Source organism: Panthera pardus, unplaced genomic scaffold (assembly GCF_024362965.1).
Source record: "Panthera pardus isolate Hobbes unplaced genomic scaffold, ASM2436296v1 HiC_scaffold_1, whole genome shotgun sequence".
Classification (NCBI taxonomy): domain Eukaryota; kingdom Metazoa; phylum Chordata; class Mammalia; order Carnivora; family Felidae; genus Panthera; species Panthera pardus.
Window position 1 is genome coordinate 19,048,174 of NW_026526654.1, and position 24,973 is coordinate 19,073,146.

Here is a 24,973-nt window from a genome sequence, read left to right on the forward strand (position 1 = left end):
GATCAATCCATCTAAACACTTAGAACAGAGTAAATCTGAATCCTGCATGCTGTCTTGAAATACTGCGGGAAGAACACACTGGGTTCCCTTGTCTCTTGAAAACCGGGCATTTCTCACTGCAGCTAACTTATAATAAGATACTTAATTACGCCACTGAGAATTTTTAAAATAGAATCAAAAATCACAATAGGTGGTGTGGTGCTTAATTTAAATGTTTGGAGGTCTACTCTCTTAACAAATTTGTAAGTCCATAATACTGTATTGTTTGCTATAGGCACTATGCAGTACAGCAAATCTCTAGAACTTACTCGTCTTGTGTTGCTGTAATTTTATACCCATTAAACAAGTCCCCATTTCCCCCTCTGGCAACAACCACTCTATTTTCTGCTCCTATAAGTTTGACTATTGTAGACATCTCTCTCATGTTAAGTATCCCGAATGCACTTCACACACACACATACACACACGCATGTAGACACAATACAAATACACAAATACAAAGGGACACAAGGACATAATCTTGGATTGTGAGCAATTTAATCGGTGAGTATTCCACAAGATGAGCAAACATTTCTCATAAATTTTAACTTGACCACGAGCGATGACTTGCAAATACCAGTAGTATGTGATGCCCAACATCACATGATCACAACTGAGCCAATAGTTCTTGGAATTCACTTTGATAGATGAGTGTTTTGGATTAAAAGCATGTTTCCAGAATGAATTACGCTCACAAACCAAGGTTTTACTGTATTTGGAGGCATAGATATATTTATGACCTTGATTGTGGTGATGACATCATGGGTGTATACATACGTCCAAACTCAATAAATTGTTTACATTAAATATGTGCTATCTTTTGGTTTATCATTTATACTTCAATAAAGCTACAAAATAATTTAGTAAAAATATACAAAGATCCACCTTCCCAAGCAAAGTCTTTAAAATACGTTCGTTGGAGGACTTTCCTTGTCTGTTCCAAAAAACATCTCTGCGCACATGAATGAGAAAAATTATGCTTCAGTTGTCAAAAAGTCAGAGTAAAAATCACATAGGTTAAAAAAATACATGCCTAATGGGAAACTTCTCTGATAAAATAAAACGAAAATTTAAAGATGTCTTTTGCCAGTAAAAGAGATAAATTATCTCTCAAATTGAAAAATCTCCAGATGGTGGGAATTTGGCATGCTATTATTCTTTGAAAGTATGTTTCTAGCTAAGGGAATTGAACCAACTTGCTTAATTCATTAATTAAAATGTACTAATTGATAAAAATGAGGACATAGTTTCTATTTTCTAAAAGCTACAATATTAAATAATTAGCTTTAATTTATCATTCTTCCTCCACTTCCCACTTTCCCTTGTGGGAGTAAATGCTTATGTGTGTTTAAGGACTAAAACATACGCAAAACCTCTTAGAACAAGTCTGATGAAAGAAAACCAAAGGGCAGAGAGGACAAGTAAAAACATGTGAGAACAGACCAAACAAAAAGATGACTTAGACACAAGGACAAATGATGATCCAAAAAGGCAAATACAGCAAACACAAGCTTCTGAATAATAATGTCTGTAGATACATAATTTGTTTGATGATTACAGAAGTCAATGAAAGGAGTTTGATAAATGGTGAGCTCATAAAACTAAGAGCAAAATGTATCAAGAACAGCTTACTTAGTATTGCAGTTGTCACCATTGGTGAGTGAAGGGAACCTTTGCTATGTTCCTGGTAGGAGGGTATACTAGTCCACTTTTTCTAGAGAAAATGATTTGTTTGGGTAATTTTTTTATTGAAAATATTTATTATATTGGTATACATTTAGATGTACATTCTACATCTAAGAAAAAATTGTGCAAATTTTCTGCTACAAGAATGTAAATTACAGCATTTAGAACTTGAACAAAGTAAGAGATGATTTAGATTATCTAATAGAGGAGGAATGATTAGATTTGTTTGCTACAACTATACTAGGCAATCTATACTATAGATACTATACCATACCATACCATACCAGACCATACCATACCAGACCATACCTTACTATGCCATAGATACTATACTACAACTATACTTGGGAACTATACTAGGTAATCTATACTATAAATACTACACTATACTATATTATACCGCTATACTATTCTATACCATACTATGCTATAGGTACTATACTACAACTAAACTAGGGAATCTATACTATAGATAGTATACTATACTATACTATACTATACTATACTATACTATGCTATGCTATGCTATACTGTACTATACTATATCTTACTATGCTATAGATACTATACTACAACTATACAAGGGAATCTATACTATACTATATTATATTTTACTATGCTGCAGATACTATACTTGTACCATACTAGGGAATCTATAGATAACATACGATACTATACTATACTGTAGATACCATAGTATAATATGCTATAGCCACTATACTGCAACTATACTAGGGAATTGATTATACTATACGATACTATATTATAGATATTATACTACAACTATACTAGGGTATCTATACTGTAGATACTATACTACAGATACTACACTAAACTATATTAAGGAATCTATAGTATAAATCTATAGTATAAATGCTATACTACATTACCACTATGTACTATCCTATCATACTATGCTATAGATACTATACTACAACTATGCTAGGGAATACGATGCAGCAACATCAACGATTTTGCATAAAAATGTTTTCAACAAGGAAATGTAGTCATTACATATCGCTCAACCAATTGGCATGTTAAAAGAATGAATACACGATCTAAAACAACAGTTCTGGAGTTGGACGGCTTGTAATAAAAGTTTGTATAAAAACTTGCAACTCTGGCACTTACTATGTAAGATGGCAAACTATTCAAATTTCCAGTTTCTTTTTCTGTAAAAAGAAGAATAATTATACATCCTACTTCACTGTGTTTGGGGGATATTAACAAATGACAATACGTTCAATGTTCTTACCATTTTCCCTGTTGAAGAAGTACATATGAATGCTGTTCACAGAATAGCATAAATACATCATTTGTAAAATATACACGTTTATTGATAGTGATAAGATATGCATATGGTTATAAACCTCAACTGTTTTTTCTCCTGATCTCTTGGAGTTTAAGCATGATTTTTTGTGTTTGCTTGTTTGTTTTAACTTCATTCGCTAAATTTTGGATGTGCAAGAGTATGAGTCAGGAGTTCTGTTGCAGTAACAAAAAACCGTAATATCTCAGCTGCTTAAGACAGCACTTGGGGTACAGTTCCTCAGGGGTCAGCAGAAGTCTCTTCAATCCTCATTCAGAGACCCCGCCTCCCGAATCAGCCACCATCTCAAACACTGCAAGTCCCCACACGGGGACAGGAGGGATGGCAAATCTCTCACTGCCTCTCAAACTTCTGCTCTGGAGCGACACACATCAATTTTGCTCACACGTTTTGGCCAAAGCCAGACACCTACTCAGAAGGAGAAACTCAATAAAAATAAAAATTTATTCTTAGGTCAAGGAGAATTTAAAAGTAATGTGTAGCCTATCAGAAGCCATTTCAAGTTTTTGAGCAGAACGCTGGTATAAGACTAGAGAAAGTTATCTCCTAGCTCCAGTCCCTGGGAGCAGAAATTAGGATGAGTAACTGTGTATTCAAATCGACTAGATGAGAGTCCTCTAAACAAAGATATATATAGGCAATAAGGAATCGAAATCAAGGAGTAATAAGGGTGCCTGGGTGGCTCAGTCAGTTGAGTGTCTGACTCTTCATTTCAGCTCAGGTCATGATCTCACATCTGGCTCTGCGGAGTCTGCTTGGGATTGTCTCTTTCCCTCCCTCTCTGCCCCTCCCCCGCTTGCACTCTGTCTCTCTCAAAAATAAATACACTTTAAAAAAAAAGCAATCAAGGAGTAACAGGATTAATAGAGAGTTTAAGAGATTATCTAAATTATTCCCCTATTTTCAAGATGTAATGATCACACTTAGTCATCCCTAGCGGAAGCAAGTGATCTAATTTAATTTCTGGTGCACAAATGCCTTCACCTAGCCCCTCAGGTGGACTACACTGAAGAGCATCAATACATTCTGCTGGGAGAATTTTTTTTTCCTTGGCCTCAGCAAGCAAGCTGCTGAGGCTCTCCGTCTTGAGAACTGCTGGGCCCTGTAATTGCTTTCTTCACTCATGTAACCACAGCTGCAGTTGTCATTCATAAATGGCAAAACTAATCCTTTAAAAGTTTTCAGATTGGCCATTTGCTTTACAGCATCCAATGCCAATGAGTTTGCAGATGCAGCTGTGAGAAAAGAAGGGTCTCTGATCACTGGTCTGAGCATTGGACTGGCTCTCCTAAATCCTTGGTCTTCATTCTCAGAATCCTCATATTTTGTGATGGTTCCCTGGGAAATCACTCCACTCATCAATACCTTCCTTTCCCTGCAAGGACACTAGGGAAGCTTATTATTGATCTCTAAAGTACTCTAAAAAGCTTAAATGAAATAAAAAGTATCATAATTCTATACATTTATTCAACTACTTTTTAATAAGATAAACTTTAAATATGTGCTATAAATATGTAACTGATACATTAGTGACTGTCTAGGAAGGTAAGAGACAAATACGTGTTTGTCAGAGTTATCGAAGACTGACATCCACAATAATTAAAATCCACAGGACTTTTCTTGCACTAACACTGCATTAAAAAATTTAGAGACAAATGAGAAACAACTGGTAATATGTAGAGAGTGATGTTCTGTGTTTCAGAGATACTTTATATGCTTTTCTTATTTTTCTATCATATAATTTGTTACTTTTAACAATGAATGAATGGATGACAGTAGTGTGAGGGACATTAATTTTTAATCTTTGTTCCTTTAAAAGCATGACAGGCTTACTCAAGCTTTCTAATGACAATATTTTAAAGTGTTTTGTTGTTGTTGTTGTTGTTGTTGTTGTTGTTGTTGCTGTTTTGTGAGAAAGAGAGAGAGTGTGGGGGAGGGCAGAGAGAGAGGGAAAGAGAGAGAATCCCAAGCAGGCTCTGCACTGTCAGCACAGAGCCCAATGTAGGGCTTGAACCCATGAACTGTTAGATCATGACCCAAGCTGACATCAAGAGTCTGGATGCTCAATCAACTGAGTCACTCAGGCACCCTGATGATATTTTATTAATGCAGACAGAACAGTAGTTCCCCTCTGGGGTTACTGGTGAAAATGGGGCAAGTCAGAAATAAAATCTCTGAAATGAAAATTTCCTTCTACCCATGCCCTAACCTTCTACTTATAACCATTAGGGATACATATCAGAGTATGGGAAAATACCTACAGAGCAAATAATCTTAAGGACTTTGTCTTCTACATAAAGAAAACTCTAAGTAGTCAAAAAGACAAATGATTACAAAGAATGGGAAGGATGTAAGGAAACTGCAACCCTCAGGCACTGCTGGTAGAAATGTAAAATGGTGTCACCACTTGAAAGACAGTTTAGCTGTACCTCAAAAAGTTAAACAGAGCTACCATATGACTCAGCGATTCCACTTTGACCTGTATGTCCAAGAGGAATTTAAACACATACCCGCACAAAAATTTATTTGTGAATGTTCATAGAACAGTATTCGTGATGGTCAAAAAGTAGAAATGACCCAAATGTCCACTAAGAGATGGATGGATAAATAAACGTGGAAATCCACACAAATGAATATTATCCAGCCAGCAAAAGAAATGATGTACATGGATAAACCCTGACAACATTATGCTAAGTCAAAGAAAACCAAAGACAAACAGATCACATATTTTGAAATACCCAGATTAGGCAAATCCCTCGGGACAGGAAGTAGATCCGTGGTTTCTAGGGATTGAGCAGGAAGGAGAATGGGGAGTGACTGGTGAGGAGGCACAGGACGGGATTTCTTTTAGTGGTGATGAAAATGCCCTGGAATGAAGTAGTGGTGAGGATTGCGTAATTTTATAAATATACTGAAAACAGGGGTACCTGGGGGGCTCAGTTGGTTAAGCGGCCAACCCTTGGTTTCTGCTCAGGGTTACTGGCTCTCTCTCTCTCTCTCTCTCAAAATAAACAAACTTAAAATAAATAAACAAATATACTAAAACCCACTAAGTTTTATGCTTTAAAAGAGTGGATTTTATGGTATTTGAATTATATCTCAATAAAAAAAAAATTCATTTCTCCAAAAACAAAACTGCAAAACAAAATGAAATTTCTGGTCTAGCGTTCAGGTAAAAGAAAGTATTTCTCATTTTCCTCTTTCATGAACAAAATCTGTAATAATCTCAATGATTAGTTCCTCCAAAGGCATATTTCATATTAACTTTGCCATGTTCATGTGAGAGGTGAAATTGTTATTTCTTATATTGATAAATGAAAATAATGGAACCAGCTTTCCTCTAGATGCTTTTCTCCTCTTCCAGGGTGCACCGATCTGGAACCAAGACCACACCTGAGGCTACGTGCCTTCTAAAACAGCATCAGCTTATTCAGCCATCTATTTACACAATGCTTTCTCAAAAGTCAACAACTTCCTCAATGTAACGTTAATGAGTTTCAGAAATGTCAGTGGACAATTAAATGTCTCATTCAGAAAGTTTTGAGCAAATGTCCAAACTTTTTTTTTTAGGAAGTGTACTCTTATTCTCGTTTATCTATTTTGCTCATCCCTGACCTCACCCCTCTGGCAATCATCAGTTTATTCTCTGTAAGAGTCGGTATTTTTGTTTCTCTCTCTCTCTTTTTTAATTTGCTCATTTGTTTTGTTTCTTAAATTCCACATGAGTGAAATCATATGCTATTTGTCTTTATCTGTCTGCCTTATTTCATTTAGTATAATACTCTATAGGTCCATCCCTGTTGTTGCAAATGGCAAGATCTCATTCTTTTTTATGGCTGAGTAAAATTCCATTATATATATACATACATACATACATACATACATACATACATATGTACATACCATTTCTTTATCCATTTCATTTAGTATAATACCCTATAGGTCCATCCCTGTTGTTGCAAATGGCAAGATCTCATTCTTTTTTATGGCTGAGTAAAATTCCATTTTATATGTATATATACATACATACATACATACATACATACCATTTCTTTATCCATTCATCCATTGATAGGTTGCTTCCATATCTTGGCTATTGTAAATAATGCCACAATAAACACAGTGGTGCATATATCTTTTTGAATCAGTGTTTTCATTTCCTTTGGGTAAATATACAGTAGTGGAAATACTGTATCATATGATAATTTCATTTTTAATTTTTTACATTTTTAATTAAATTTCTATTTTTCACAGTGGCTGTACCAATCTGCATTCCCATCAACAGTGCACAAAGGTTCCCTTTTTTTCCCACATCCTCACCTAGACTTGTTATTTCTTGTCTTTTTTATTGTAGCCATTCAGCTAGGTGTGAGATGATATCTCATTGTGGTTTTGATTTGTATTCCCCTGATGACGAGGGATGTTGAACATCTTTTCATGTGTCTGTTGGCCATCTGTATGTCTTTTTGGAAAAATGTCTGTTCAGATACTCTGGCCATTTTCAAGTCAAATTATTTGTTTGGGGTTTTTTTGGTGTTGAGAGTGCAAGTTCTTTATATACTTTGGATACTAACCCCTCATGGATAGATCATTTGCAAATATCTTCTTCCTCTTCCTTTCAGTAGGTTACTTTTCTGTTTTGCTTGTTTTGTTTCCTGGGAAAAACTGTTTTTTTGTTATTGTTGTTGTTGTTGTTGTTGTTTTTAATGTAGCATTGAACTAAACTGAACTGAAATTGAACAGACCTCAAAGCTAAACTGATCATGTAAGAGCACGTAGGTGTGGGCATGTGTGTGCACCTGCACGCATACAATAGAGAGGGAAAAAGAGAGATATTATATTTCTCCATGTACTTTCAGTCATGCAAACTGGATGTATTATTAGTTCTGAAAAGACTAACCTTTCCATATTCAGGGATCTCAGCTATCTGTTAAATAAGATATATATGAATTGAGTGCATTTGATTCATAGGAGGTGGTAACAGGCCTGAGAGCCCTCACTTACCCCTTCCAGAGCAAGGTAGATCTGAGCTTCCTTGGCACCTTCTGATGCTCTCCTCTGCTGACAGTGGGCAGGAACGTGGGTGCTCACACTTTTTCCCATACCAGCCTACTTTGCAGTCACATCTTCCACAATTACACTGGCCGTGACCTTCACAATGAGAGTATAAAAAATACGAAAAAATAGACAATGAAGTCAGAAGTCAGAAATGAATGTTTTCTTTTCAACAGTGAATATCACAAATAACCAGGATCTTCGTTAACACCATATTAAACATTAAAGCAAAGGCACATTTTTCTCAAGTTCTTTAATACCTGGTTTACATTGATTGATCATGAGGAGTAAAGAAAAGCAACAATTCCCTATAAGATAGATGGGTTCGTAGGGCTATAAACTTGAATCCATCAAAATCCAGGTGCTTGCAATGGCATTGGTCTGCTGGGGCCTAAATGGAGTATGTGATGGATCTGGTAATTAATTCATGTGGAGGAGAGCCATAGGAAATTGAAAACAATTTGCTTTTGAAACAGGTCTTATCTTGTAGAGGCCCCCACACTTTATTTTCATTACCATTTTTCTACACACGACATGCTTAGCCTAGAGACGCTTAGTCTAAAACAAGTAACGTCTGTGGAGTTCACATTCCCTGAAGATCAATGTAATATACACAAAAGAGGTCAGGAAAGATATTAAAGTTCTTTACACATGGTCACAGGGCCTGTAAAGAATTGTGATGAGCAGTGGCGTGGTAAAGCGAAAAAACAAACAAACAAAAAATGGCCTACGTTATCAATCAAACAAGTGGATCTAAATCCTGGTCCTGCTATCTATAGGGTAGGGCTGGTCAAACGTCAACTTCTCTGAGATTTAGCTTCTTCACATTTTTTTGAAGTTTATTTATTTATTTTGAGAGACTGCGCATGAGCAGAGGAAAGGCAAAGAGAGAATTCTAGGCAGGCTCTGCACTGCAAGGCTCAAACTCATGAACCGTGTGTGAGATCATAACCTGAGCCGAAACTGGACTCTTAACCAATGGAGCTGCCGAGGCGACCCTAGTTTCTTCATTTTTAAAGAAGATAATAATACATTATCCACATTTATCAGGAAGTACATAATATATCTTAAAATGCTACATAAAAATGAGCTATTGTTATTTTTATTCATTTGAGTCCACATATGTAAACAAGTAGGAATAGAAAGGAAAGCAACAGAGTTGAGCTTTCCTTAACTCCTAATCAGCATTCAGATATTCATTATTACAGATGCAGAACACTGTGGATTTCTATAATTGCTGCAAAAAATGCATGAAAGATTTTAAAGGAAGTGGAATTGTACTTTTTTTAAGTAAATCAAAGATAATACTAATGAATGAAATTCCATGCTCTTTCGTTTTTGGCATCTGATATTAATATAAACCATACAATAAGGAAACTGTCCTTCAGTGAAGACTAGTGTGTTTTCTCAATAGTCTGTGAGGTGTGTGGGCAGATATCTATCATTTGAGTTGGAAGAATTGGACAATCCACATATCTGGAAGCTTTTCACCACCTATTAACCTGGTTCATCATGGAACGAATCATAAAATCATAGGTCAAAGTGGAATGAGATCTTAGGGATCACTGAATCCAAATTTTGCATTCAATGCTACATCCAATTAAACATACATTTATTGATCACTTACTATGTAACAGACTCTAAACAACAAATTGCTGTTGTCCTTAGTACTCTGCCTTTGAGATCATCATTTTAAAGGAAAAGAAAATTAAGATTGCTAATAAATATGTATCACATGTCAATGGGGTCACTTAAACCTTCAAATATCAGAGTTTCTATTGTACTAGTTTAACTTATTGGCAGTTATATTCCAGAGGTTGTTGGACTTCGTGGCTCTTTGTTATTATCCTAGAAGTCCTTACCCTTCTTCTCAACCCTCATGTAATTTAAAGCCAAATTTCTAAACAGAGCCACATTGCAAAAACATAGATAAATAACAATGCTAAAACAGATTTCAACATTTGAAGTACAACGAATCCTGCTTTTTATAGAGGCCAAATTCTTGGAGATAAGAGGTCTCATTTTGAGGACAGTCAGATCTGTCATGAGGATATTGAACAAAGAACAGAACACGCTGCCATTTGTGAGAGACGAGCTGACACTTTAACAATAACAGTGAACAACAGGGTTGTGGTGAAAGGGGAAAAAAGCTTTACTCTTAAAAGTCTGAAGTAGCTGGGAATGTTAGAAGAAAACACTCAGTAGGCAAGGATGCCAGGCAATCCCTAACTACCCAGGAGAATGCCCTCACACACCTGGTGGGGAGGCCTGGTCCCCAGGCGTGGAACGAAGCAGGAGCCTGTGTGGAGGGAAAGCAGTGACCGAAGACAGACCCTTCTCAAGTTCTGTAGCTGGAATACAGCCTTCAGAGCAGCCACTGTTTTCTATCTTAGGTTTGTTCACATGTCAACATTTCAAACAAAATTGGTGGCGGAATAAAAAATTCATGAAGACAGTCAGAAGTTATGAATAAGAAGTTTTTAGAGTTAAGATCTGGTCCAATGAAGATCAAAAGAAGTGGGACGAGCTATGAATGCAGTGACACAGTTTGAAAAAAAAAAAAAAAAAACAAAACAACGCGGCTGCTCTAGACCTAGAAGACGAAATCTCTGAAACTCTTTCACCTTTATGCTCCAAATTCACTTTTGTTCTCTTATTGTTTTCCTCACTCAGTGTTTAATCTCTACACTTTCCTCCCTAATGTTATGCGATTTTTCTATCCCTTTGCTATCTCTGTGCTCTAATACAATCACTGGGGGTGGGGGTGGGTGGGGAAGCAGCCTATGTGGTCCTATATCTCTATTTCCTGTGCATTTAGAGCAGCATAATGAACATTCTCAAGAATGAGTCCTATAAAGTTATGCATCACCCCCAGGCATCACCAACTCCAAGCAAAACTGGGAAGAACACATACAATGTGTTCTCACTTTTGCCACTTGTGTGATGAGCCCTACCTAACTTCTGGAGGCTTCCCCAGCCTCAGCCTTCACCCAGTCATCGAGTGTTATTGAGGGTTATTGACCCTCAGGAACCCCGCTGTAGTCTGTTGCTTATGCACTGGAATGAATTAATGAGACAGTATCACTACTGTGATTGGTTGCAGACCGAAAGCTTTTGCCTTTAAATAGGAAAGTATCACAATGGGGAATATTATCCAGTTCAGGATGGCCATAGCTCCTCCCCAAATCACCCACTTATGAGTCTTCTCTACACTATGCCATCTGAAGTCAATATAAATTGAACAAGTTTGGGCTGAGGAAATAAGAGTTATTAAAATATGAATCATATTTCATATTTAAATATTTCTCATATTTCAACCATCCATAATGAATGAAATTACTGAGAGTCAGAAAATGTACGGCAACGGCTCTAAATGGTGATAGCAGGGATATAGACCGTTTCTTAAAGGTTCCATCGTTTGGGGAAAGTAGAAACACCTCAATCAAATATCCCAGTGAGGATCACAGAGAAGCAAATGTGGAAGTAATAAAGCAAGGTTTAAACAATTCTAGTTTAATATGATGAAAAATAGTATTGACAGCAGTATTGTGAATCTAAATGTTTATTAGCAATTAAGTTAAAGCATCAACCTAACTTTTACTTTCACAGTAATGAAGATTATGTCCTACATGTTTCAACAATTCCAAATCATGTGCTGTCCAAATATATTTCAGAATATTATGGATCTCATTTTAAATGAAATTGTACCTTTTCTATAAAATCCTTTATGATATTTCATCAGTGGAATTAGGAAATCACTTAAAAATGCATGGTATTGATATCAGATTCTGAAGCCGGTATTGAGCCTCTCAGAGGAGACAGGAAATCGTAAAATGAAATAGTAATTTCTCTCCTGGAGTTACTAGTTTCTCAAGTGCAGTATAAAACTTATGCCAAAGATGGAGAGAATGAATTATTTTATAGGGATAAAATGAAAAAGATGAAAATGCTTGGTTTTGATATATAAAAAAGAGTTTAGAAATGATTATTTGTTTAGCATGAAAATCCTTTAGACTGCCATAATATACTACAACAAATCTTTTCTAAATAAATAGTGAAAGATGCATAAAAGAAAAAATTACATCTGTGTTTTTAATCTAAATATGTCACTAGTCCACCTCTTGGCCCTTATCTCCTTTTATCTTTCAAATGAAAAAATTAGAAGTGAATTTTACCAAACTGAAATTTCATACTTCTGTGTTAGTTTTTTAAATATATAGGTTGATTGATCGATCGATAGGTAGATAGATATGGCTTCCAGGAGTTAATTTCATGGCTTCTAAACAGTATTCCGCTAAACTCTGAAACTCTGTAAACAGAGGATCAACAAATACAGAATGTTGTTGTTTATCCTTGATACAAAACATGTGAAGAATTCACATTAAAGAATAGCTCTCAGAAGACCTATGACCTACATTAAACACACACACACACACACACACACACACACACACACACACACACAGAGCAATGGAAGAACAACACGGTGCCTAGCATTGGTAAATGGATGGTAGCCCCGTCTGTACCACATGGTCAGGCAGTGGGCGGCACGGCTAGACACTACGTGGCACCATGGCCACGTTGAGCGTGTAGGAGCTGGAAAGGCTCTCAGGCCATTACAGGAGAGGGTGTTGACACTGAAACTTGTTTTTTCCTTTGTAATCACTGTGCTCTTTTGAGTGAAGCCATTTCAGAAATATCAATCCAGGACAAATGTAGTTGCATCCATTCCAGACAAATGTTCTTTTGCTGTACAGGACATTTCTTTCTTTTATAATGATCAAGACTGCTCATGAACTGCAATCTGACTTTTTCAAGTAGCTTCTTACAAAGTAATATGAGGACCATCAATAGGAAAAGTTTGGGGGAATAAATTAGATCTAACTAGTACTTGCTACATTTGACATATTTGATTTTTCTTTCAAGATAATGCAAACTGAATATACTTAATCATTTCCTTCAGTTTCTTTCCATAATGCTTTGGTAATCCACAATGATAAATTTCCTCACATAATACAGTTCTTTCAAATGATTCCACTTTCCAAATTAATGGAACTCTAAGCCAGTACTTTTTCGGGTAGAGAAGACAAGTTGAAAGATCAAGTTTAAGGTCACACAGCAACATATTTTAACAATTATGGGATTTGGGGAAATAGACCAGAGTGTAAACAGCTATCGGGAATAAAAGTTATTTCAGAATCAGGAAGTAAATTCCGGGGGGCAGCAGCTTATATAACTAACAAAACAAACAGTTGGCACACTTCAGGATGGCTGGTCATGCCCTGGTCATTTTAGTGACACTCAAATCCTGTTAACAGTAACATCTTTGAGTTGTTGTGGATGTGTGTGTACACAAGTGTGTGCATGAATTATATCTGTGTATGAAGGAATTGGTACACACACACACACACGTACACACACACACACACACACACACACTATGTGGTTGATGAGCAACAAATAGAAATGAAAGAAGAGGGGCGCCTGGGCTCAGGTCATGATCTTGCAGTTCACGGGTTTGAGCCCTGCATCAGGCTCTGTGCTGACAGCTCAGAGCCTGGAGCCTGCCTTGGATTCTGTCTGTCTCACCCCATAACCGTCAAGAATAAATATGCATTAAAAAAGAAAGAAAGAGGGGTGGCTGGGTGGTTCAGTCAGTTAAGCGGCCGACTTCGGCTCAGGTCATGATCTCGCGGTCCGTGAGTTCGAGCCCCGCGTCAGGCTCTGTGCTGACAGCTCAGAGCCTGGAGCCTGTTTCAGATTCTGTGTCTCCCTCTCTCTGACCCTCCCCCATTCATGCTTTGTCTCTCTCTGTCTCAAAAATAAAATAAATAAACGTTAAAAAAATTAAAAAAAAAAGAAAGAAAGAAAGAAGAAATAAATAAAACTGATTTATTTGGAGCAGGGAGCAGGTTTTAAAATACTATCTTCTGTATCCATGATGCAGCAGATGTAGTAGGCACAAAATATTCACATTTCATTGTATTACTGAATAGATGAATGGACAGGTGGAAATGAATGAATACAATGAGAATGTCAATTAAAAGAGCAACCCACCAGGAGAATCCCTGGGACTTAAATAAGACGAACACTGTCAGGATGGTAACAATGGGAGCTAAAAATAAAGCTGCATTTCAGCTGAGCCTTATTACCTTCCAGCCTTACATAAATCACTAGAGAACATTGACATAGTTGGGTTACTTCTGTCTCCTAACACAGAGGCACCAACGTGGCACCCTTTCTGTGGTGCAACTCAGACGGGCAATTAGGAAAATTGTGGAGACTAATAATTCGCTAAACAGAATGTACAGAATTCAACAGATTTAATGAGAATGAAAAAATACTGGGGGTGGATACCTGCCTCACATCATAATGACATGCAGAGAAGCTTAGTTTTATAAGAATTTGAGCATCCGGAGTAAAATTGAAGAATTTTGTTTGCATCACTTGGAGATTAAATTACACGAATACTTAGGCTCTGGATGTGTTTCCTGATGACACTTAATGGCCACATGAACTCTGTCAAGTTAATCTTTCTGAACCTGTTTCCTCCCCTGTTAAAATGCAGGTAACAATGTCTCCCCCTCTGAATTAGGGTGAAGGTAAAATGGAATAAGGTGTGTGAAACGGACTAAAAGTGTGGAGTCTCAAAGCAAATTTCTTCTTCCCTAAATTCCTTTTTTACAAAAACATTTATATATTTATTTTGAGAGAGAGGGAGAGTGAGCAAGAATGGGGGAGGGGCAGGGGGAGGTGGGGAGAGAGAGAATCCCAAGAAGACTCCACGCTATCAGCGCTGAGACAGACTCTGGGCTCGACCTCACCAACCGAGAGCAAGAGTCAGATGCTCAACCCACTGAGTCATCCAGGAGCCCCAAATTCCTCCTTTGTTTTTTAAATTTTTTAAAGTTTTTTTTTATATTTGAGACAGAGAGAGACAGAGCGTGAGCAGGGGAAGGGCAGAGAGATGGAGACAGAATGTGAAGCAGGCTCCAGGCTCTGAGCTGTCAGCACAGAGCCCAACGCAGAGCTCGAAGTCAACCGACTTCAGACACCCAACCGACTGAGCCACCCAGGCACCCCATCCAAATTCCTCCTTTTAAATGTGGGAGGCTGGCTGTGGGCATTGGCCATGTTCAGTTCACTTCAACAAAAGAATGATAAAGTCACGATTGCAGACTGATGTCTGAACCAGCCCCCCTTCCCACACCCAGGGGTCTACCCCCGCAGCATGGAGACCCCGTGTAAAGGGCTAAGCACTCCTCCTCAGCTCCTCCCACGACAAACCTGACCAACCACAGCCATCACTGCCCAACTGCTTCACTGTCCCTGAAATCTCCAAGGATAGGGAGGATTGGAAAATGTGAGAAAGAGGAAAATTGGGCAGAATAAGGAGGGAAGGAAGAAACGAAGGGGAAAATTTCAGGTTCCAAGGAGGCCTCCTGATGACCTTCACCTGCCCAACCTACTGGGGTAACAGAGCCCAAATGACATGCAGTAGGGAATCGTGCTCTTATAAAAGGACTGAAGTGTCCACTGAAGTGTCATTGTCCATCTTCACCCTGTGAGCCCCCTCCCTCACAGTGAAACAGAACAGCACTTGGGACCCTGAGCAGTCACTGTAATGTAGCAATTCTGAATTTTTCAACCCCACTCCAAAAGCAAGGTCATGGGTTGATCAAGGATGAACGTCCCCTATGCAAAAACAAAAACAAAAACATTCTATCAGAAAGTCCCAAACTTTATAACTTTCTATAGATAGCCTGATTATCTCCTTCATTTCCCCATTTAAAATTGTATGAATTCATGTTTTATCTCACAGACAAGCTCAAGGCAGCATTCTTACATGGCACTTCCTGAACCCCAGTCTAGTTTTAATTACCCACTCCATGTGTATGACTCCAACCTCACATTTAGCCCTGACCCTTCAGGCTCACACACTCAACAGGCTGAAAAAAAAATATATCAACTTTGGGTCACCATTGGTCCCTTATGCTCAATATATCTAGAAATGAACTTGACAACTTCCTGCTATGTTCCCCATTTCAGTAAATGGCAACAACTCTTATCCAGACAACCAGACTGGGCACCTGTGACTGTAGCACTTTGCTGCCTAAACCCATCATTAGCTCCCCATTGCCTTTGGAATAGAGTCCAGTTCCACAGCAAGGTAAAAAGACCACCAGTTCTGTGTCTCGCCAGCTTTCCCTTCCGTCACTTGGGCATTCTGGGAGTAAATAAGATGATTCTAGTCCCCTGCACAGATCACACACCTCTACTCTCTTTGCCTAGGACATGTTTCTCTCATTTCTTTTTACGTGTAAGCCTACCTTTGAGGTAGGGTAGGGGTAGACATGTGCATGGGGATACAAAAATGTCAGCAACGCATGAGCCATATGTCACCACCTCTGCGAAGAGCCTCATCACCCTAAGTAAAGTGTCAAATAAGCCCACGCCCAACTTTCTCTAACATATCTCACTTATTCAGTTTATTTGTTGCATCTCCAGCCCACTGGGATGTAAATTCCATGAGAGGGGGGATTTTATCTGTGTTTGTTGCTATATCCCCAGCATTATGGCCAAATGAGTAACAAATGCATGACTAAGCAAATCTCCCATAGCACCGTGTATTAAAATTACATGTTTATGTGGCAGTTTTGTCATTATTGTTTTTTAAAAAAATTTTAATGTTTATTTTTGAGAGAGACAGAGACAGAGTGTGAGTGGGGGAGAGACAGAGAGAGAGGGAGACACAGAATCCAAAGCAGGCTCCAGGCTCTGAGCTGTCGGTACAGAGCCTGACATGGGGCTTGAACCCATGAACCATGAGATCATGACCTGAGCCGAAGTTGGATGCTTAACCGACTGAGCCACCCAGGCACCCCATGTCATTATTGGTTTTTTTTTGTTTCATATTTTGCTAAACAGTAAATTTCTTGAAGGTAGAAGCTACGATTTTTTGTGTTTGCATTTTTGTACCATAATATCTCACATAGTGCCTCCAGCATAGTTGGCTCTCCATAAATGTTTGTCATATTAAATTCAAGTTTAAACGAAGACTTTTTTCAGTAAGGAAAGAACCTTTACATTTCTTCAGATTCACAGACCTCTTTAACATTTGATTTTGTCTCTTAACTGTGAGGCCCTCCGCAAGTTATGGAACTTCCTCGAACCTCCATAACCCCAATAGTAAAATGAGAAAATATCCCCACCTCATCGACTTTTAAGAAAAATAAGTGCAACGACCTGGAAAGTGCTTAGCACAGTGTCTGGCATAGAGACCTACCCAAGAGATGCCAGCTGTCTCATTTCCATCGTGCAGATGATGGGGATAATAAAGAACACTCGTATATAATGAATAACAGAGAAAAATCTGAAAAGGGCATTTCCCCCAAAGAACAGTGTTGACAAAATGTTCAGGAGACTCTCCCGAGCATCAGGGATCATCAGAACAGGGAAACCCTTCTGGGAGCACAGTGTTAGCAGCAGGCTTCCCTCAGCCAGGCCAGACAAGCCTCTGCGGCTGTGGAATCGTGATTAAATAGGGCAGCTCTTTCATTTCCCTTTTGCTGGCAAACTTTCAGGAGACAGTGGAGTTTCCTATCTACTTACACACCAATCAAGCAGTCAGGCTTAAAAAGATGTATGTATATATGTCTCTGTCTTCTGGATTGTCAAATATGACCGGACTGAAAATCCATAACTCCATTTTTGCTCAGTGACACTTTTTCAAACAAATCCAACCGCTTTCTTTTTTTCCTTTGCACCGTTAGAAGTTCTGGCAGAGTGTGTTTTGGCCTTTGCACTCAGGCTGCAAGCTCTGTAAAGTCAGAGGTCATGTTTGTCTCCTTCACTGCCAGAGCCAGGAGCCCAGATGCAGTCCAGACCCTGGTAAACGGTGTCTGCTCTATAAATGTTTATAGAATAAAATTTTGGAATCCAATTATTGATATTTAATCCTACACTAATCTGCGGAATAATTTTAATATATAAATTATACTAAGGAATTAATTCATTAAAATATCCTTGAGAGGGGCGCCTGGGTGGCTCCATTGGTGGAGCGTCCGACTTCGGCTCAGGTCATGATCTCATGGTTCATGGGTTCAAGCCCTGCATCGGGCTCTGTGCTGACAGCTCAGAGCCTGGAGCCTGCTTCAGATTTTGTGTCTCCCTCTCTCTCTGCCCTCCTGCACTCATACTCTGTCTGTCTCTCTCTCAAAAATAAATAAACATTAAAAAATAAAATAAAATACCCATGAGAACCATATTATCTGAAGTTTTGTAATATATGACTGTAGCTGTTCTCACGGTCTCCATCCTGGACACTGTCACCTGGACTGCTGGTTTCGTAGGCCTAGAGATGAGCAACCCATATCTGTAGCAGATGGCTCTCCTTGGGGGGAGGAGTTAGACTAATTTTAGGAAAGTGAGCCCTTTCATCCCTTGTCTTTGCCCAACGTGTAAATTCTCTGAAGACTTTCCAAGGCACCAATAGGAGCACTGTGAATATCAAACGCTTTCCATGCACAGATTCAGTTCTCTTACAGTTTCTGTGAGAATCAGAAAGAAGCTTGAAAATAGGGAAATGAATTTTTTTTAATTTAAAAAAGCGAGCGAGGAGAGCACATACCTGAACAGAAGTCATCAGAGTATCTGTCATAGACGGCCCTACAGTCCCTTTCATCACACTCACAGGTGTCCCCGTGAATATCTCCCCAGTCTCCAGTTGGGTCAACATCATGGCAAGAACATTCACCACACACACAAGTCCCTAGATGAGAAAACAATTGTATACGGTTTTAGCGAAGAAAAACCATGAAAGAAAGCATCTTACATGTTGCTTTTTAAAATCTTTTGCTTACTGTGTATTTGGAAAATACATATATTGGATAAAAACATTCTACAAAGGAAAAACACCATCTAATGTGGACGGCAGAGATTCTTTAATAGATAAAAGTTATTTTCTGTGTCTATTATTGTGTGGGTTGTGGGATGTGCCCTTAGCACAGTAGTGGTTTCTTTCCAAAACAGCATCAAAACAATGAATACGAGTTAGAATCCCAGCCCTCAAGAAATCTGCAATCTATCTGACAAAAGAAAGCTACTGGATGACTGTAGGGTCATGTACCAAAATGTAAAAGGTGGTTGTGCCTGGATTTTTTAAAGTATCTGTATCTGGGGGCACCTGGGTGGCTCAGTCGGTGGAACGTCTGACTTCGGCTCAGGTCACAATCTCACAGTTCATGAGCTTGGGCCCTGCATCAGGCTCTCTGCTGTCAGTGCAAAGCCTGCTTCAGACCCTTTGTCTCCCTCTCTCTGCTCCTCCCATGCTCAAATACTCTCTCTTTCTCTCAAAAATAAAATAAACATTTAAAAAAATAAAAATAAATAAATATCTGTATCTATATTTTAAAAAATGAATACCCTTGGCTTTCGTAATAGTATAACTGATGTGGGTGCAGGGGATAAGGATAGGTATATGCTAAGGTGAGTCCAACCTGACACTGAATAAACGATTTAGGCAATACAGGACACTTGTTCTATCCCTGATTAGCTGTGTCTACAACAAAGGTTTTCTGGTCCTTGGAGATGGGCTAACAAGGAAAAGGAGGTAAGCCTGTGCAGGGATTGGTGTCTCTCTCCCGCCCCCCACCTTCCCCCCGCCCCGGAAGCAATAATGAGGAAGAGTGCCAGGGGAGACGCGGATGGTACCTTCTGAGAAAAAAAAAAAGACATATTGCTGTGCCTCCTCCCGACTTGCCTTCAGGAACCCCTGAAATCTCACTGCTACCCAGCCTCATTTGAGCATGCTGCCTCCCAGTCTGTTCTGCCAGATCTCCAAATCAGACAGCTCCAAGTGCAGGAAAGGACAGGCAGAAGGTGAGACCTCAGGGGTTGGCGAGTAGTGTGTGTCTCTCTCAGAGCCCACATATCCCTGCTGCAGAACCGGCCCTGATCCACAGCCCAACCATTGCCATTTTTCTCCTCTTTCCTTTCAACATCTCACGGGAACACAGCCCAAGATTCCTATACTAACATCATGACAGTGATGACTGGACCTACTGAATAAGAAGGACGCAGACAGAAACACGTCCTTATATAGAAAAGGAAAACATAACATGAATTAGTGGGATATATAGTCAGACCTATTCTGCATACATTAAAAAGAGGACTTTTCTTTATAATTTTTCTTCCAACTTCAGGCCTTTTGCTTTCCTTTCCCTATGTATAGAAATTTGGCCCATTTTACTCTTCTGCATTAATTTCTTACGCCATTTTTTGAAAAGAGAAAATTGGTTGTATGTTAAGGTTTCCCACATAAGCATTACCTGATAAAAAGCACCATTCATTTACAGAAATTAAAAAAATATAATTTTCCAACTTTCCAGACTTTTATAATATTAAAAGAAGGAAATATGGGGGTGCCTGGGTGGCTCAGTCGGTTGAGCATCCAGCTTCGGCTCAGGTCATGATCTTACAGTTTGTGAGTTCTAGCCCTGCATTGGGCTCTGTGCTGACAGCTCAGAGCCTGGAGCCTGCTTCCAATTCTGTGTCTCCCTCTCTCTGCTCCTTCCCTGCTCATGCTCTCTCTCTCTCTCTCTCTCTCTCTCTCTCTCCTTCAAAAATAAATAAAAACACTAAAAAAATTTTTTTAAAAAAAGAAGAAGGAAATATGGTCACTTATATATATCTTCAGGCAGGCAACAAATGGTCCAGCTGGAAAATGACAAGTAATTTCAAGGATTTCTAAAAAAAATGTTTATTTATTTATTTTTGAAAGAGAGAGCAGGGGAGTGGCAGAGAGAGACAGGGAGAGAAAGACTCCCAAGAAGGCTTCATGCTGTCAGTGCAGAGCCCGAGGTGGGGCTCAAACCCATGAACTGTGAGCTCATGACCTGAGCCAAAATCAAGAGTCAGATGCTTCACTAACTGAATCACCCAGACCCCATGTGTTTTCAAGGAGTTTTAAAAAGCATTTAAATAAAACTAATTTGATTTGATATCAACAGTTAGTTAACTCACTTTAAAGGACATTTTAGCAATACCAACATATTCTTAAAATTCATATCGAAGGTCAATCTAAATTTTATCTGGTTGTCTGACACAGTTTCTATACCTATTCTATATCATTTTTATTATTGCAGATAAAAGTGACTCCAGATCAATTCAGTATTACAACCAAGCCTTCGATTTACTCATAATTAAGACAAAAGAGTTTCTTGAATGTTCTCTAGATAATTAGATGCTCGTGCTGTAGATGGTTCTGTTAGTCAAGAGACATTTAACAGAAGTATCTACAAGAATTGCCTTTTAGCTGTACTATGCTATTTCTGGATGGCCGCCAAAGAAATTACAGTCCCTATGTTAACTATTTGTGCAGTGAAGCTTAAATAACTACAGCAACTTTCTTATCTTTCTGCTTTGTTACTCAATAAAGAATAAGAAAGAGAAGACTGTTGGCATTGTAAATGTTGACTTACATCGAAGTCAAACACTATAAAAGACCACTTCCCCCCACACCCAAGGAAATACAAGGAAAAGGAGGGTTAATGATGAAGAGCTTTGTTTTCCTCCCAATTCATAGTAACGTGGATGAATGACCCACCTCTGTTACTGCAGATTTGGCCATCTGGAGATGTGCATCTTCGCTTGCTCTCCCAGGGGGTGATATCACACTGGAATTCACATTTATCGCCATGCCAACCAGCCTCGCAGTAACAGTTTCCACAGTAACACTTTCCATGGCCTTTACCCAAAATGAATTTTATAGAGTGAGGGGGGCGGGGGGGGGGAGAAAGCAACTTTTAAAAGCAAAATTAACTTTCTACCTCTTTGTGATCATTTTTGCCTTTTGAAATAATATACCAGTTCTACAATCCTTGCTTAAAACAGTCAAGTTATAGATCTGTCCCCCGCACACCATGGGTGCGCATATACCTCCATAATCATACACAAAAAGCAAGAGCAAGTGTCTTGTAACTTGTCCTAGCCAGGTAGCTGGTGAAAATGAAAGAAATTTGAAGAAATGACAGGCTGGTCTACTACCCTCCAATCTCAAATGCACGCATCAGAGTCAAATGTATGTAAGCATTCATGCTAAGGGCATTTCTTGAATTAGTCATCCAAGGATTTCATTTGAAATCAACCATTGAGAAACCAGTGGTACATATTTACTTGGAAGCACATCATTAATGACTGAACGCTTCCTAAACCAGAGGAGATATTTCACCTTTTCGTTCAACTGTGTCCTACAAGCTGTTGTGTTCCACCACGTAGAAAAGAGGTTTTCAGTTAAACCAGTGTTTATTACTCCTTTAGGCCAATAAAATAGCATGGACCCCTGGCCTCACAATCAAAGCCCCTCCTATTCGTCAAGGGGACAGGATGACCCATCATTTTGTGTTCTGATGCCACCACACCCCTTCAACTCCTGCCTCGTTTTAAATTTTACCCGGCCTGTTTGTACTTACATCCAAGCAACCCCTATTGAACTGTCACATCATCACTTTCTGCATCCTTATCTAGCAATCCTACAAGTTCCCAAAAGATGGTAATTCTATGTACCTCAAGTTACTTCTTAGATCCTCCCTTTTTGTGGTTATGTAAATTCCTAGGAGTATAGTTATGTATTCACCCAACCATGAATGTGTGTTTGTTCTTGTAAATATGATGAAAACGAGGGCCACGCTGGATTTTGCTTAGTCTATTCTTTCCATTTCATAGAATTATGTTTTCTCAGAGTCTGTAGCTAAAGTCGTTCTTCCCTCTCTCTTCTCCTGCAGCCATAATTTCAGAGGGCCCATGGGAAACTCAACGTGAGGCTATTTTTTCTTCCTAAACACTATGGCATTTCTGGCTCATGGCAAAAGTGTCAGTAGGGCCTGCAGAACTCACATAAGAAAGGGGAATGTACAATAGAATATTCTTGTCTCTTACCCTATTCTTGTCAATGAAAAAAAGCAGACACACATCAGAGAGACAAAGAGAGAGAGAAAAAGAGTGCTACAGTGAGATATAAGAAAGACACAGGGAACCAAGCACAAGATGCCATGTTTTCTACCTAAGTGAGCTGTGATTTGGATGTCCATGGAAAACCTCTTATTAACCGAATAGTCAATGATCATTTCTACAACAAATTTTAATTTGTTCACTGAAGCAAATGTAAAGGATATTAAATTATTTCATCAGTGATAAAATATAAAAGCTATACCTTTTATTTATGAACTCAACAGTACCTATCTCTCAAGTACCCACACAAAATATCACATCCCAGTGCTATGTCCTCAGGAACTTGAGGATTACACTGGAAAATAGCAAGACAACTGTGTGCTAAAAGCTTTTCTAGAAGTTGGTTTTTTCAAGACTTGATTAACCTTTAAACTAGAATTTATTTCCTCTGTAATTTCAGGAAATTTATATAAGGTGCCACATATGTAAGGATTACCATGACATTAACAAATAATCCCAAATCTATGTTCTTTACATCCAAATTATTTGTATATTTATAAAATTCATAATTGAATCAGGGTCTTACTAAAAAATCATTGAGATATAGGTGAATAAGGAAAGAAGAATCATGTGAAATTACACTTGGATGTAGATCAGAAAAATTAAGCAGATATCCTCACAACCCAAATGAAAATACTGTTAACAGGACACATTTGGATAATGGAGATAAAATACAAGCTTGGGGCAATACACATTCCTCACAATAAATATCATTCTTTGCTTTCTGTAAACCGATGGAGCAAGAAAATCTCCTTTTAAATTGTTTTACTGATGGGCTGTAGAATCACCTCTTAACAGATTGGTTTCATGCGAATGAATGATATGTGGAAAGATCTACAATCCCAGTCAAAGTCACTCCCAGAGGATATTTACCGAAGTGCTGGTGTCTATGGTCTGAACCTTTACGCCATGAAATAGCTTAAGCCTCAAACAAATGGAAATAGTAAATGGCAAGGTTGGGAGTTAAACATTTCCTGTTGCGTGACTTCATGTTAAATGTTTGTATTTACACATGCAAATAGACTTTGCTCTGGTGATGTGTATCAGAACACAATGGCCCCAAGCATGTTCCCTTCCTCTTTGTTTTTGGTCCATAATAATTGGAAATGAAACATCAGGAGGAGGATAAATGCATAATATTTGTGGGTGGATTTACCTAATTGTTCTAATTATTTTGGATTGAGTCCATTAGCAGAATTGTCTGAGCAGCATCTAGCTTAGGTCACTGCCTTGAAAAATGTAAATTTTTGTGTTTGTCTGTTTTATTTTGGTGGGTTGTACAGCAAGGAAGCCAGAGAGAGCCAAACAGACCTAAAATAAGAGTATCTGAATGATCACAAGAATTGAAGCTGCATTTTTTTTTTTTACACACAGAGGGACCGCTTGTCCTAAGTCAGTGACACTTTCCCTATGGCTCTCTCGTTCCCCCTGCCCCACTGGCCCCTGATCCTTCCACAGAAAATGCTCTTCTGAAATCACTCATTCTGCAGGCAGAATAGGATTCCATGGATTGGAATCTTGCCAGAGATAAATGAAATAAGTAATTGCTTATTAATGAAGAGATGAGGCCAGGGGTAACCAGGCTAAAACTTTTAACAAACAGCAGAGATGAGTTTATGTAAACTGAAGGGATGCTCATTGCTCTCTCCTCTCCTCTCCTGTGCTACCCATAGTTGCAAATGTAAACTCTGGGAACAGGCTGGCAGACAGGTAAGCAGAAGAAGACACTTTGGGTGATAAGGAGGGGCTCTTCTCATGGAGATCCAAACTCCAGGGCCCTGATGCAATTCTCCATGGGGAGGGGTCAAGAGCACAGTCTTCAGTATCAGACACATGAGTCTATGCAATTGCTGG

At 38.7% G+C, this 24,973-nt stretch overlaps 1 protein-coding gene across 2 annotated transcripts in view; it reads right to left on the bottom strand.

Annotated features, from left to right (window-relative positions):
• Positions 1-24,973, bottom strand: part of ITGBL1 (integrin subunit beta like 1) — a 206,168-nt gene that overhangs the window by 90,175 nt on the left and 91,020 nt on the right. Inside the window, exons 5-8 of one of the 2 annotated variants that reach the window (XM_019443948.2) lie at positions 21,717-21,857; positions 18,741-18,881; positions 8,060-8,206; positions 2,701-2,897 (exon numbers count right to left, since the gene is read on the bottom strand). In XM_019443948.2, coding sequence (XP_019299493.1) covers positions 2,716-2,897; positions 8,060-8,206; positions 18,741-18,881; positions 21,717-21,857 — 611 coding nt within the window. In that variant the 3' untranslated portion in view covers positions 2,701-2,715. Of the gene's footprint in view, positions 1-2,700; positions 2,898-8,059; positions 8,207-18,740; positions 18,882-21,716; positions 21,858-24,973 lie in introns of those variants that run through there. The other variant, XM_019443947.2, reaches the window with a different exon arrangement.